Source organism: Lissotriton helveticus, chromosome 1_1, assembly GCF_964261635.1.
Source record: "Lissotriton helveticus chromosome 1_1, aLisHel1.1, whole genome shotgun sequence".
Classification (NCBI taxonomy): Eukaryota; Metazoa; Chordata; class Amphibia; order Caudata; family Salamandridae; genus Lissotriton; species Lissotriton helveticus.
The window spans coordinates 120,446,910-120,462,791 of NC_136057.1; the positions used below are offsets into that span (position 1 = coordinate 120,446,910).

The 15,882-nt window shown below is 43.2% G+C and overlaps 1 protein-coding gene across 1 annotated transcript; it reads right to left on the reverse strand.

Moving 5' to 3' along the window:
• Window positions 1–593: 593 nt before the first annotated feature.
• LOC144759487 (uncharacterized) lies at window positions 594–14,539 on the reverse strand. The gene is made up of 5 exons (XM_078646486.1): window positions 13,787–14,539; window positions 12,845–13,690; window positions 11,593–11,806; window positions 1,380–2,376; window positions 594–1,322 (listed from the first exon to the last, which is right to left on the reverse strand). The coding sequence occupies exons 1-5, from the start codon at window positions 14,537–14,539 to the stop codon at window positions 1,235–1,237; spliced, it is 2,898 nt and encodes a 965-aa protein (XP_078502612.1). The 3' UTR covers window positions 594–1,234.
• Window positions 14,540–15,882: the final 1,343 nt, after the last annotated feature.

A 15,882-nucleotide genomic window follows, 5' to 3' on the forward strand; every position in this document is an offset into this window, starting at 1 on the left:
CCTTGGGTCGCCAGGTTCCACACGATCCCTTATGTCTTCTCCTGGGTGTATTTGATGGTTTGGACGGCTCTAGAGCAGACAAACATTTTCTGGGAACGGCGGTCGCTGTGGCTAAACGAGATATGGCAGCGGCCTGGGCCCAGCCCAACCCCCCTACCCTGCGAAAGTGGCACCAGGGAGTGGATCGGTGCGCGACCCAGGAAGAACCCTTCTTTGAGACGCATGGTTGTCCCGCGAGGTTCCATAGAGTTTGGGGCAAATGGCTGATCCTACTGTTTTAAATTGCCAGCTTTGGCTCTCCCATGTAACGGGGTGCTGCTTTCCACTTTGGGTGGCTTGCATTAATACTCCTACCCACACAGTGGGGTTCTTTACTGTCTGTTGGAGATGGAATTGGCTTTACTGTGTAAGATATATGCTGTCGTTTTGTTTGTTTTTCAAAATGATAATAAAATTGATTATCAAAATAAAAAAATTCTCACCAGAATAAACCATCTCAAAACATTATGAATTGTGTAACGGTCTCGGCAGTTGAAACTGCAGAATTATATGGTTGGTGCCTCCTTTGTATGTTGTTAGAATCTAGACAGCCATGAATCCTTTTTTGATCTCTCAGCCTGGATGGGTTGTACAGAATATTTACACAGCCGGTCTGAAGATACAGATAGGGAGTAGATGTTCCTGCTTTAGTGAGTTTATATTTTTTGTCCTCAAGTGGTTATTGATTCCTATTTCTTCTCCTAGTTTCTTTTTCCCATGTGCTCAGGTCTTTCAATAATTTTTTGTTGAATCCTAAAAGTTATGTCTATCAGGATAGTTTATGATCCACTCTTGGTAACATGTCCTCAACACTGCACTCATTTCATGAGAGTCTGACAGGTTTAATTCGCAGTGAAGCAGCCTCTGTGAAGTTCGTTGCTTGGTGAAGTGACGTTAGTGACGTTGAAGAACCTACATTCTGTTTGGAGACGCTGCGAACTTTAGAGTTTGTCCTTTAACTCAAAGCTCTTCTGACATTCAGAGGAAAGGGAGGATCTCACCCTGGAAGGATCGTTAGATGTCATAGGAGGTTTAACTTCAGCTGTAGATTCTTAGATGATGTAAAAGATCACATTTCTTTTTTTAAATGAAGGCTTTTGTGCAGTGCTTTGAGAAGGCTTCCATCTTGTATGTGTTATTTGATGCTGCTGAGGAGCACCTTTTGTTTGTAGCAGTTTCCATATTCTGTACGGCGTCATGGCCGTCGCCTGTGTGTTCTTTGATGGCGTACAAGGCTTGCCTTAAGATCAAAGTTCTTGCTACATACAGTGCAGTGATAAAGCCTCTGTCCTGTGTGTACGCTTTGAAGCCGTACAAGGGTCACAGTGCAGTGATAAAGCCTCTCTCCTGTGTGTACGCTTTGATGCTGTACAAGGGTCTCCTTCCGCGAAAACCTCTTCTCACACACAGTGCACTGATAAGGCCTCTCTCCTGTGTGTATGCTTTGATGGCTTACTAGGGCTTTTTTAAGAGTAAAGCCCTTGGAACACACAGTGCAGTGATAAGGCCTCTCTCCTGTGTGTACGCTTTGATGCCGTACAAGGGTCCCCTTCCGAGAAAACCTCTTGGAACACATAGTGCAGTGAAAAGGCCTCTCTCCTGTGTGAGTTCTTTGATGCAGTACAAGGTGTGTCTTCTGAGAAAAGGGTTTGGAACACACAGTGCAGTGATAAGGCCTCTCTCCTGTGTGAGTTCTTTGATGCAGTACAAGGTGTGCCTTCCGAGAAAAGGGTTTGGAACACACAGTGCAGTGATAAGGCCTCTCTCCTGTGTGAGTTCTTTGATGCATTACAAGGTTTGTCTTCCGAGAAAAGGGTTTGGAACACACAGTGCAATGATGAAGTCTCTCTCCTGTGTGAGATCTTTGATGCCGTACAAGGTGTGCCTTCAGAGAAAAGGGTTTGGAACACACAGTGCAGTGATAAGGCTTCTCTCCTGTGTGTACGCTTTGATGTTGTAGATTTCCCTTCTGAGTAAAACTTTTCTCACAGATATTGCAGTGAAAGGGCCGCTCTCCTTTGTGAGTTTTTTCATGTGTTGCCTTATCAGCAAACCTCACTTCATGCTCAGTGTAGGGATACTGATCTGTGTGTGTTTGTTTGTGCAGTAAAAGATGCGTCTTTCCAGTAAATGTCTTCTTACACTCAGCACAGGCATAAGCTCTTAGGCCGGTGCGTATTATTTTCTGCCTTGCAAGTAGTGTTTTATTGTTAAAATTCTCCCTCCTGTGTATTCCTTGGTGTTTTCTTTCATTTATTTTATAAGCAAAATTCTTCCTTCCTCCAGAAGCTTTACGTTTCTCTTTCCCATTCATACTTTCTGTCTGCGACTGCTGTGCTGCAGAATGAAATGAACACTGAGAATTATACATGGGAAATATTTCTTAAAAGAAATGCACGGTTATAATATGAGAAAGGTGGACAGTAATATCTAGGAAGGAAGGAAAATGTTACTATCTGTAAACAATCATTTGCTGCTTGTAGTTCTAACGTTCACATGTGGTGATCTCTCATGGGTTGGGTTCTGACTACTAAAAAGAAATTTATTTAAGATTGAGTTTTGATCTGGAGAACGACTCGTAATCCCATACCAGAAAGGCATAATGCATCAGCTCGCAGACTCCAATTAAAATCATTGTGTTCTTTTCTCCATCGGAGTTCAACTGCTTATATGTGTAAAATAAAAAAAATAAACTGCTTAATCTGAGCAACCTATATACTTTCCAACCATACAGCAAGTGGGTGATGCATGTGAGCCTGCAACATGACAAGCTGACAGTATTTGCAAGAGAGTAATATTTTCCATTTGCAGCAAGCTGTGGCACATCACAGGTTGTGCAATAACTTAAAAGAATAGGTAAGGTCCAGAACGCCGCGGCCAGTCTCATTCTAGGGACACCACACCACAAACATATGACTCAACACCTATGAAGCCTCCACTTGCTCCCCGTCGGGAAGAGGGTCACCTTCAAACTCCTCACCCACGCCTACAAACCCCTCAACAACATCGGACCCACATACCTCAACGACCGAGTATGATATCCACGTACCCAAGAGGAACCTCTGCTCCACTGACCTCGCCCTGGCAGAGGTCTCCGGCATCCGAGGAAACAGAAACGGTGGGAGAACCTTCTCCTACATCGCAGCCAAATCCTGGAACGAGCACCCCGTCAACGTCAGACGCTCCCCAACCCTTCAGGAAGGACCTCAAGACCTGGAACCAGCTCCCCGTGAACATCAGATGCTCCCCGACCCAGCACACGTTCAGGAAGGACCTCAAGACCTGGAACGAGCTCCCCGTGAACCTCAGACGCTTCCCGACCCAGCACACGTTCAGGAAGGACCTCAAGACCTGGAATGAGCTCCCCGTGAACCTCAGACGCTCCTCGACCCAGCACAGGTTCAGGAAGGACCTCAAGACCTGGAACGAGCTCCCCATGAACCTCAGACGCTCCCCGACCCAGCACACGTTCAGGAAGGTCCTCAAGACCTGGAACGAGCTTCCCGTGAACCTCAGACGCTCCCCGACCCAGCACACGTTCAGGAAGGACCTCAAGACCTGGCTTTTTGACGGACCTGGAGCTGCTTCTCCCCACCCCCCCAGCGCCTTGAGACCCTCGCGGGTGAGTAGCGCGCTCTATAAACCGCTGATTGATTGATTGATTGATTGGAAAGAATTGCTAATGGAGTTACTAATATGCTTAGAACAATTAAGCACTTCTGGGCTTCTTCCTTGCATTGATGTCACCAGAGAAATATTTTATGAAAGGATGCACAGAACCACATGTTTCTGCTTTACAAATATCTACTAGAGGTATGTTGGGTAGAAAAGCCATGGTTGCATCTTTATCACACGAGGACTCAGCCTGTGGTATTTCTATGTGGTGTCTCCGCTAGGCCTGGGCGGTAAATTCAGTTCCACTTGCAGAATTTGGGTAATTTCGTGTTTCACGGAGAACGCGGAATTGCCAAAACTTCCGTGATCCACGGCTTTGAGGAATTTTTTGCTTTTTCCCGCATTCAAAATGTGTGTTCGCCAGATATTTTCCCCCGAGCACGCAAACAGCGTTCGCGAACAGGAAAAAAGCACTGGGAACGGGTGGAACAAGCAATTCCGCGAGTTCACAAAATTCTGCGTGCTCGCTGAAATTTTGTTTGCTGAGCTTTGCGTAACACGACTACGCAAATTCCGCCCACCCCTAGTCTCCGTACGAGTAGGAAACCATATGCCTTATTTTTCATACCTTGTCAATTCTAATAATGTAGAGCATGAGTGTATGTTTAACACTGGATGCATATTTAACTTTGTCTTTGTAAACTTTCAGGAACTGTTCATCTACTTATGGGGCGTGTAGTTTGCTAACTGTTTGAGGAAGTGACTGCTACTAGGTAGACAACTATCTACAGTAAGGCTTGCAGTGATGTAGTGGCTTAAAAGGTGGACTTGTTACTCTTGATAAGACAACATTAACATCTTAACTGGATGCCAGGGGTGCTCTGGTGGGAAAACCATTCTCAACTCTCCCATGAACATTTTCACAAGAGTTTTTTCAAAAGTATTCAAACGTTAGTGTAGGCTAGGCCGGCTTCTTTATGTATGTATCTATATGTTATTTCTATACTGCAAACCTAGCCTAAAGCTAGGGCCAAAGATGAGCATAGGTTATTTTTAAAGAAGGGAGTCCTCAACTCTTTCCTAAACGGGAGCAATGTCGGGCGGTCTTGATGGATGCAGGATGTTGTTCCAGATCATGAGTTCATAGATGGAGAAGGCCTGCTAACTTGTTATTTTTGTTACAGTTCTAAGTCTGCAGTCCGATGGAGTTCTCCAACCTCGCATTTGTTGCACTTGAAAATAAGAGCTGAACTTAAGGACAACGAGAATGATGAACAAGTGATAAGAAAGAGGTAATAGCTACAAAAGAGGACATTTTAAAGGGAAAAGCAAGACTACTGTACTGGAAGAGTCTTAAACTTTGTAAGACGATACGAATAAGTAAGGAGAATAGTCAAAATTACACTGACACAAAGACGACATGAACTTCTGACAGAGGAATCAAGCTCAGAAGGTCACTCAGACTCAGACGCCTCTGCTAGCAACTACCTAGAAAAAAAACCTACTTGTCACTTTTTTCTCTGAGTACGGGATACTGAGACAAGGACGGACAATGGAATATCATAAAAAAGGAAAAACAAAAGCAAGAGGCACAAACAGAGGAAGAGAAAGACAGGAAAGAGCAAATGGAAGACAACAAAATAACTCATCCCTTAATGAAGAGAAAGGTGATAGAGCAAGGTGAGATATGATTATTAAATCATCACAACATTAACTGACAATGGATGAACTAAATATCCATAACCTTGGCTTATATTTCTGCCCCAGTAGGGACTTAGATTACAGTTCATGTAGAATTGACATATTTCCGTTTCTAAGATATCAACCTAAAATCAGACCCAAGCCAATAAACATGAGAATAGGGGGCCCAATACAGAAAACATGACTTGTGTTCAAGAGACGCTGATACTTCATGACATTGGCTGGTCTGGATGATGGAAATATATGTGCAACGAAAGAGCGGGAAGCGTTGCTTGGAAAGGAGGCACAGATAGATCAGGGAAGCATAACTTGCTTCAAAAAGCAAGCTACATATAACTCCTCCTTGCCTCATGATAATCTGGATGTCTTTAGTGACTCGGTCGCCAAAGACTTGTTCAAATAAATTGTTCACCAGTCAAGGCAAGAAGGGAAGAATCCTATCTAACTTGAGTATCGGACAAAGGGAAGCCATTAACACATTACGTAATGACAACATAAGTACCAATGTAATCCGATAAGGGGCAAGAATGTGGTTTTAATGATTGTTTGCAATTATGAACAAAAGGCTTTTCAATAATTATTAAATATGGATTGTTGTGAAATGGTAATGACAACATTTTCATTTGTGTAAAACACTACCCTCTACTGTCCCATGCTTTTACCTTCTAACAAATGTATGCAAGAACAAGGGTGGCGTATAGTGCCCTCCAACAATAGCTTACTAGAAAACACAGCAATAAACTAAAACCATTTAATGCTGATTCTTGTGGAGAGCCTCCCATCATATTGTATAGATAGACAGAAATTTTCTACAAAAGATACACAATGGAGACAATCATATTTGACAATTACCTAGGATGTGATCTTGCTAATTATGTATACAACACTCGCAAGGTCTAAGAGCCTAAGAACATGCTTTTTGCAATAGACCAATATCTCCATATGACTATACATGGATGCTTAGGACCATGACTTTTGCCTAAATATCAATATTTTCATATTTAAAGATAGATATTACAGACAAATCTCAGGGACAGCAATGGGCACCTGCTCTCCCAACTCTGCAAATGTATTTGTGGTCTGGAGGAAGGAACAGGTCTGTTGTGTAGTTCCCACTAATCCATAGTTCAGTTCAGAATCTTTATTTGAATTTTTTCAAATTCATAAAAGCAGTACAAATTTACAATCCCAATAAGATAACCATGATTCTAAATACATTTAAAACGTCACGCATTACTAAGATTACAAATTATTTTAGCAGCAATAATACAGAAATTTACTACGGGTGATCCATTGTTTTACGTACATATGTAGTAACTCTCAAAAAAGTGCTAGTGCGGAATATCAATTCATCATTATTCAAAGTTAGCAGCATCAAAAAAGACTGCTCCAAAGAAAGTGGTCTATGCTTCTTAAAATATGGAACTAAAAACCATTTAATGTATTTTAGATAAAATTTACAAAAGAAAAGAAAATGTAAATCATTTTGTAAACTCATACCATCACATGGACACAATTTATCTTCAGATCTTATTGATAAATAACCTATCGGGAAACATAATAAAAATCTAATAGTGCCTGTCCTTAAACGGAACAGAAGTGATCTTTCCCAGTTTGTCATTGGCAATATAAGATACAACGGAATTGGTTGTATATACAGATCTTTATTCACATACGCCTGGATAGTTGATTTAGTTAACTCCCCCGCCAGTCTATCTTTACTGTAGAGTGCATACAGTGCAGACTTTATTTCATTTTTGTCTTTAGGCTCAATCTTGCAGGGGTCAAAGAAAAGATGACCTTTGCCCACACTACTCAATTTATTAAGAACTCCAGAGAGCCAGGGGATTGTCATCCCTTTCTCACAATTAAGACAGTCTCTTATAATTTCATGGGTTAGGGAGGCCGATTTGTTTCTCCAAAGAGCCAGCCAGAACAAGGCCGGTCTCGATGCTATGAAATCCGATATGTAGTACAAATTCAATTCGCAATGACAAATATACTCTGAGGTAGAGATAGGGGCTCCAAGGATTTTTCTGCAGAAACGATTTTCCTACGTCTGAATACTAGATGTTTTATTCAGACCCCATATGTCAGCCCCATATGTTGCTACTGGGACGCACTGTAATTTAAAAAAAATTAAAATTGCTTTTGTAGCGCCTACTTTCTTAGGCCGTGGGAGGCTAAGAATAGAGTTAATGGATTTTGAGAACTTGCTCGTGGCGTGGACCAGATGTCCACTCCACGAGCCGTTCGCAGCCAAACCCATTCCTAAATAGGTGAAAGTATTAGTGGAATAGAGTTTATCTGATCCCACCGAAATAACACTAAGTTGTTTTTTCCCCGGGCCACAGGACATAATAATAGATTTTTTTAAATTTACTTTAAGATCTAGGTTATCCATATATTGTGCAAAACGTTTGACCAAGCTACGTAGAGCATTTGGTGTAAGGCCCATAAGCACCGCATCATCTGCGTAAAGCAGAGTCGGCAGTAGTCCCCCCCTTATTTTTGGGACATCAGTAGTTGCTTGTTTTAAAAATGTATTTAGTCCATTGATATTAATAATAAACAACAGGGGTACTAAAACGCTCCCCTGCCTAACTCCTCTTTCTACTTTTATGTGCCCTGATATTTCCCTGGCCATTTCAATCCTTACTTGTGCTTTTGTGTCAGTATGCAGGTAGGCCAAAAAGTGTACAAGGGGCTCTTCTAGGCCATAATCTAAAAGAATAGCCCACAATTTAGACCTATTTACTAGGTCGAATGCGGACGATAAGTCCATAAATGCTAAGTAGATTGGTGACGACTTAGCAATAGTATATTTGCTAATTACTAAATTTAAATTCAGACATTGCTCTGTCGTCCCAATCCCACTTCTGAAACCCATTTGACAGGGGTCTAGAACCCCCGTGTCATCTACCCAATCATTTATTCTGTTATATAGCACTCGTCCCAAAATTTTCAAGGTATTATCTAAAAATGAAATAGGTCTGTAGTTTGCTGGGTCTGTTCTCTTCCCTTTCTTGTATATTGGCACTATTATACTTGCAGACCATGAGTCTGGCATTGGCACTAATCGTAAACTATTAAAAACATTTTTTAAAATAGGTGCCCAAAGTTCAGGCTTCCATTTGATGATGTCTATCGTAAGGCCATCTGGCCCAGGGGCTTTATTACCAAGGCTTTGTTCGATAGCCGCAATTACCTCACCTAAACTGATCTCTAAGGACCTGAGCGTTTGTTGGTCAATTTAAACTTTGGGTGAGGTGCCTAGACTGGCTCCGGGCGCCTCCGCAGGATAAGTTGGCCTAGAGACCAGCGAGCTCACAGTGCCACCATAAGACTCCCTAACCTTACCAGGAAGCGAATGGTTTCTGGCAACCTTTCAACGTGACAACCCTGACCCCTCAGGGATCGGGGAAACAGAACAGAATCTTTTGCTCAGTCACTCAAGCTTACTTGCTCTCAGAGAAATATACAGAGAATACACAGTGGGAGGTTTTCAAAATATTTATTGAACCAATGTTATTCTTGTATAGAATACATAAGCTGCAATAATCAGTAGACCAAAGCAGCTGAAAGTGATTACAAGCACGTAAATAGTAGATATAGTTCTAGCATGGTGCTAAAACAGTGTATATATGCAGGCATATAAACAAGGCAGTAATCAGGCGGACTCGTACTATGCACTCCCTACTCTGCGTGTACCTAGAGTGTGTGTGAAGCCAAGAATCCCCACTAAGGGACATGACAGGAGAAAATGCAGGCCACAAATTGGTTACAAACTGAACACCGACCATGGAGATGCCAGCCCGCTGCATAGTGAAGTCTCAGCCCGCACGGACCCTCGGTGTCAGCTGTAGCGCCTCCTCTACTAATCTATCGGGATACTCATTATTTATAATAGAAAGCATCTTTGTGATGTACGTATAGATTAGACAATGTTATAGAAATGTTTATAGCCCTGCCACCCCGTGAATGAAGATAGAGATGACATTTGTACATAGTGCGACAAGAGGCCTTGTACGTGGTGTTCGATGCATCATGATAATGTTGTGCGAAGCTAGATGTGTAAACAAAGTAGTCTTAGAGAAACTACTCCAACATTGTCGTGCATGCAAATATGTGCAAAAGGTCACAGCAGAAATGTTCTTGTAAAACATTGGACGATATATGTAATGAGCCACTTCGATACATGGGCCTAACCCGGGCACATAACAGGTGGTCTGGACATCACAAAATAAAAACATGACAAACCATGTGCTGATTTGGTTCGGGGATATAGATGACCTTTCCCTGCTGTGGGATGGAAGTAGGGAAATGTCTAAAAGATTAATCCAGAGACAGACAAAAACTGATTTCAACCGAAAATTCACTCATTAGATCAGAAATAAATCTATAAATGACCTGGTTATCCATACTGAGCTAGAGACGCACACATGGTCACAAGCCTACATAGAAAGGAAAAAGCAGGGAGCTGTGAATAGCGCGCATCCAAGAAACTGATAGAAAGTATCCCCTATGGTGAAATGCTACGGACCCGTAGAAACTGTGATAGCCAAGAAGTGTATGAGAAGGAAGAAAAAAGTAAGCGGCCAGCAGCCAAGCGAGCACCCAGAACATGAATAAACTACTTTCAAATCAGAGACACCAAAGGAGAGACCTGATATTACCGTAAGGTTCATCACTACATACAATACGAGGTACACAGCAGCAAGACAAATTCTAAACAATGGAAGATATAAAAAGCTGATCAGGTGATTAGACACAATATTACCTCACATCCCTCCATCACGTATCGTAAAGCCCTATCCTTAAAGGACAAACAAGCCCATAGCTATATAGATAGTACAATGAGAGAAAGGGGCCATCTAACCTAAAAGGTTTCAGAAAACTAGGGAAATGTATGGCTGCAAATCTGGTGTAAAAATAAAGGAGGTTATTCTGCATAACAGTAACTTAACAGTAAGTGCTTGTCACTTGATGTACTTGTTTTACTGCTATCTATGTTTTTAACTAAACCTTTTTATGCCCTTTTAATGCAGATGTATGATGTTTAGCTGGACTTATTTATTATGTTGTACTAAATGTGTTTTTTTAAAAAAATAAATGAATTTTGGATGCACATGCTTTTATGATAAATTTTATCGAATAATGCTCATACTACTACAAAAAAAGAGATAAAGTACCACCTGGCGGCCTCATTCCTCTATATAGTTATGGAACTCCTCGCTGACATGCAATATCCTTATAATGTGTGGCCGGAAGTACTTTATCCCGAATATATTTGCACTGAATAAGGTTACAGTGAAATTATAGTTGGTTTTGTTATAACACCTTAATGGATCTTTTAAAAAAAATCGCTTAAAAAACAAGGGTAAAGTGCATTTATAGTTAAAACTTAAAACTGATCAAACCACAGCAAGTTCTAGTTAGAACCACAATCCATAACTCGCACTACGTGTGTGCAAACCCTAACTCATGATGCGATGACATTTTACATACTTAAAGAGTTTGCTAAAGGCAGGATGCTGCTGTAGGGAGATCATGGCTACTTTTTTCTGCACATAAAACAATTCAATTCAATTCATAACACACCAGTGACACATAACAAATCACTTTGTGTATCTGTCTACCATGAGGTGGTGTGCACTCCTGGAGAACCCTGCAGTGGCAACAACATCCCTGGTCGTCCCGGCTGTTGAGGCTGAATACAGACTAGGATTTTTGTATCAGGAACTGGAGACGACTGCGTCTTACCCAATGTAACTGTGCAAATAAATAAATAAAAATAAATAAAACTGGAAACACAGTTCCCTCTCTGGACTGCTCATGTCTGCTATTCTCAATGAACACCACATCAATTGCATCAGATAATTAAGTTTGACTCCAGCCAGTATTTCCTCCCATGAATAGCACTATTTCCAGTTCCACAGCCTGGAATGGGGACGGACAAGAAAGGACGAGAGCTACTGGCCTATTTGTCTCATGCAGAGTCCCATAACCAGGCCTATTTCTGCACAGGAAGGATGCAGTCCTGTGTGGAACCAGAGAAGAGTGCAGGGACACACCTGCACCCTGTGTACTCGTACTCTGGGGGTCAGTATCGCTCAGGGGGTTCCACCCAAACCATCTTAATCCCCTTGAAGACTTACTAAAATCTGCCCATATGCATTCTAAAGAGGTTACATGTGTTAGTGCACTCAGCGTGTCCATGTATAGCAAAACACTTACCTGGGGTGGCTTTGGATGGCAATAAATGTGACTGTGTTGGTCCTGTCTCCATTGAGTCTGAGGGGGCGTCTTCATCTGCAGTAATTGTGTCCAGTTCTAGGCATGATGGGGGCACAGGCTGACTCCGCTCTTCAGGACAGAGCAGTTCTGCCTTGCAGTTCTGATGTTGATCCTGTGATTCAGGGTGCAGTAGCGTGTTACTCTGATCTGAACACTGTGTATCAGTACAAGCGGGTTGTAGATTGTAGTTCTGATATGAATCCTGCTCCTCTGGGTGCAGTGGTTCCACCGTGTTGTTCTGATCTGTTTTTTGTGCTTCAGGAAGCACCGATTCTCTCTCTCGATACAGTACAACAGTGTGCAGTGGTTCCTCCGTGTTGGTCTGATCTGTTTTTTGTGCTTCAGGAAGCACCGATTCTCTCTCTCGATCCAGTGCAGCAGTGTGCAGTGGTTCCACTGTGTTGTTCTGATCTGTTTTTTGTGCTTCCGGAAGCACCGATTCTCTCTCTCGATCCAGTGCAGCAGTGTGCAGTGGTTCCACCGTTTTGTTCTGATCTGTTTTTTGTGCTTCAGGAAGCACCGATTCTCTCTCTCGATCCAGTGCAGCAGTGTGCAGTGGTTCCACCGTGTTGTTCTGATCTGTATTTTGTGCTTCAGGAAGCACCGATTCTCTCTCTCGATCCAGTGCAGCAGTGTGCAGTGGTTCCACAGTGTTGTTCTGATCTGTTTTTTGTGCTTCAGGAAGCACCGATTCTCTCTCTCGATACAGTGCAGCAGTGTGCAGTGGTTCTACCGTGTTGTTCTGATCTGTTTTTTGTGTTTCAGGAAGCACCGATTCTCTCTCACGATCCAGTGCAGCAGTGTGCAGTGGTTCCACAGTGTTGTTCTGATCTGTTTTTTGTGCTTCAGGAAGCACCGATTCTCTCTCTCGATCCAGTGCAGCAGTGTGCAGTGGTTCCATAGTTTTGTTCTGATCTGTTTTTTGTGCTTCAGGAAGCACCGATTCTCTCTCTCGATCCAGTGCAGCAGTGTGCAGTGGTTCCACCGTGTTGTTCTGATCTGTTTTTTGTACTTCAGGAAGCACCAATTCTCTCTCTCGATCCAGTGCAGCGGTGTGCAGTGGTTCCACAGTGTTGTTCGGATCTGTTTTTTGTGCTTCAGGAAGCACCGATTCTCTCTCTCGATCCAGTGCAGCAGTGTGCAGTGGTTCCACCGTGTTGTTCTGATCTGTTTTTTGTGCTTCAGGAAGCACCGATTCTCTCTCTTGATCCAGTGCAGCAGTGTGTAGTGGTTCCACTGTGTTGTTCTGATCTGAACCCGGTGCATCTGAACAGGTCTGTTCCAGCTTGTCTTTCTGCTCTGGGTCCTGTGCTTCAGGGCACATTGATTCTAGCTCACAGTTCACGTTTGGATCCTGTGCAGAAGGAAGTTCCTGATTCAAGCATAGGGGTTGCTGTAGGCACTGGGTTTGTTGTGACCCCAACTCATCAAAGGACAATGGCCCAGACTCTAAGTGTTCGTCTGATGACATCCCATCAGGTGACACGGGTTGTAGACTGTGGTTCTCCTGGGAATCTTGGAAATCAAAACACATCAATTCTTCCTCCAAGGGATCATCAGGCCCCTTCCCATTTGATAACACGGGTTCTACACCGTGGTTTTGCTGTGGTTCGCGTCCATCAGGAAATAGTGGGCTTGGGCAGAGGTTCTGTTGTTGGTCCCAGCTATTAGTAGACAATGGGGATGGTTCTTGCTTCAGGGGCTTATCTGGTTCCCCCTTTTCTGGGAACGTTGACTGTACGCTCTGGTCTTGCTCTGGTGCCTCGCCAACAACAAATTCTGAGGGAAGACACAGGTGTGCCTCCAGTGATCTGCCTGGAGGATCTGTCTGAGGGTACCTGGATAGAGTACAATCCTGCCGTAGTCCATTTCCATTTGGAAACCCAGGTTGCATGCACTCTTCCTGCTGCGACTCGTGTACATCTGGAAACCCAGGCTGCATGCACTGTTCCTGCTGTGACTCGTGTACATATGGAAACCCAGGCTGCATGCACTGGTCCTGCTGCGACTCGTGTACATCTGGAAACCCAGGCTGTATGTACTGGTCTCGCTTCGAATCGTGTACATATGGAAACCTAGGCTGCATGCACTGGTCTTGATTCGTCTCATGTACATCTGGAAACCAAGGTTGCATGCACTGGTCTCGCTGCGACTCGTGTACATCTGGAAAACCAGGTTGCAAGCACTGGTCTTGCTTTGACTCGTGTACATCTGGAAACTCAGGTTGCATGCACTGGTCTTGCTGCGACTCGTGTACATCTGGAAAACCAGGTTGCAAGCACTGGTCTCGCTTCGACTCGTGTACATCTGGAAACCCAGGCTGCAAGCACTGGTCCTCCCGTGGGTCACGTCGATCTGGAAACACTGGCTGTAGCCAAAGGTTTGGCTCCTCTGGGCACACTTGAATATTGGTCGGAGAAGAGAGCGTACACTCCTGCTTTGGTGCGTGCCCATCAGAGAACACCTGCTGCAGACACAAGCTTGGATCCCCTGGCCTGTCCAGTTGAGATGTCGCAGGAGACCGGCTAACAGCACAATTTCTAATGCTCACTGGACAGATCACCTCCAAAGTCACTCCAGCATTATCTAGGGAACCTTGATCCTTTTCTATCCAGATTTTCTTAATCAGCCCAGCGACTCTAGAAGGTACGTCCTTCACAGTATTTAGCAAGTTATCCAGTTTGGCTTCCAACTCCTCCAGCATGGATAAAAGGAGAATGTGGGGCGGTTTCTCTGAAAGCGATTCCAGGTCCTCGTCCCTCTGAGCATCATTTCGGGATCTTGAAGCTGATTCGTCATGAAGAGGTAAAGATGAAACTGTGGCTCTTACTGGTTCACGTGAACACTGCGCATTTGCTTTCTTTCCTGGAGCCCGTCTTCTGCCCATTCTGGTACTTTGATTTTCAAGTCTCAAGTGTCTGCGGAGGAGAGGAAAAGAGACAAGACAACACGTTATCACAGGACAGCTGGGTAAAAATACTCCTGATCAGAGAAAATTTGCTAATTTCTAAAACCTGAAAAATGTTAAATCATTAAAATTTAACAATACCCACAACATAGTTCATATATTATGAAAGGCACGGATTTGAAATTTGTTTCCAACGCTATGTCTGTTCCTTGGTCTGCTCAAATTGCACACGGTTACGAGAAAAATAAAATATTGCAACACCCTTGTAGCAATCAAAGGTTTATAGTACCCTAGCAGACAAGACTGCAATATCATCCTCACTTGCACAGTACACCTCTCTTTTGCAATAATCAGGGAAGTGACTGAAGCACGCGCCAACATACTCAACCTCTACAGGATCTACAAAACGCTTGTTATGTCATTGCACATATAGAGAGCATGTTCAACCTGGGGTTTCTTGGCACTGAATCATAAATAAATAAAAGAGGAGAAAACGAACCATAACGGGGAAGAATCTGGTCTGAATAGGTTTGTGGGTAGTCAGATTTCTGGGAGAACACATGGAGTTAGATTCAAAATGGATTTGGCCAGGAGAGAGTTCCGAATGGAAGGAGCTTGTACCAAAGCTGCGTCCACCTGATCTGATCCTCTGTAATTTTGGAATAGAAAGTAAATTCAAGTGAGGCGATCTCTGGTTTTGGACGGGTGTATGCATTTCCACCTGGTTTGCAATGAAGTGAGGGGCTAGACCCTGGGTGAGGCAGAGAGTCTTAGAGGGGATTTGTTATTTCAATATAGGTGTGGCGCGTGCCCACCTCTGAAGATGATGTAGTAAACAAGCTGCGTCGCTGTGAATTACTTTTAGTCTATGAATGGTGATACTGGGCATTCTTACATATTCTCGTTTGGCATGATGAGATCTAGATAGGACTGCGGCCACCACTATTGATTTTCTTGTCTAAAGTGGGAGGAGTGGGGTTAGTTTCTGAAGCAGTTTCATCATAAATCTGCATTTAGTTCCTACTGCCCCAGCCTGCTGGTTCTTGCTAAGATTGCTATCAATTATCACTCAGAGGCTTTTAGCTGTGGGTTTAGGCTCCGATAACAATCTCAATTTTGTTGTTGAGTAAAGTTGGTTCCAAAGATTTAGAATTACAATCTCACTTTTGTCCACATACGGTTTTAGCTGATTCAACCTCATCAATTAATTATCAAATCGCATCATAAATAATTCCATTGATGAGAATTAACAACTGAGAACTGGTGTTGTTTTAAAGCCTGGAACCTCTTGAAGACAGTTCTCTGATCAATAGTTTTTGCAG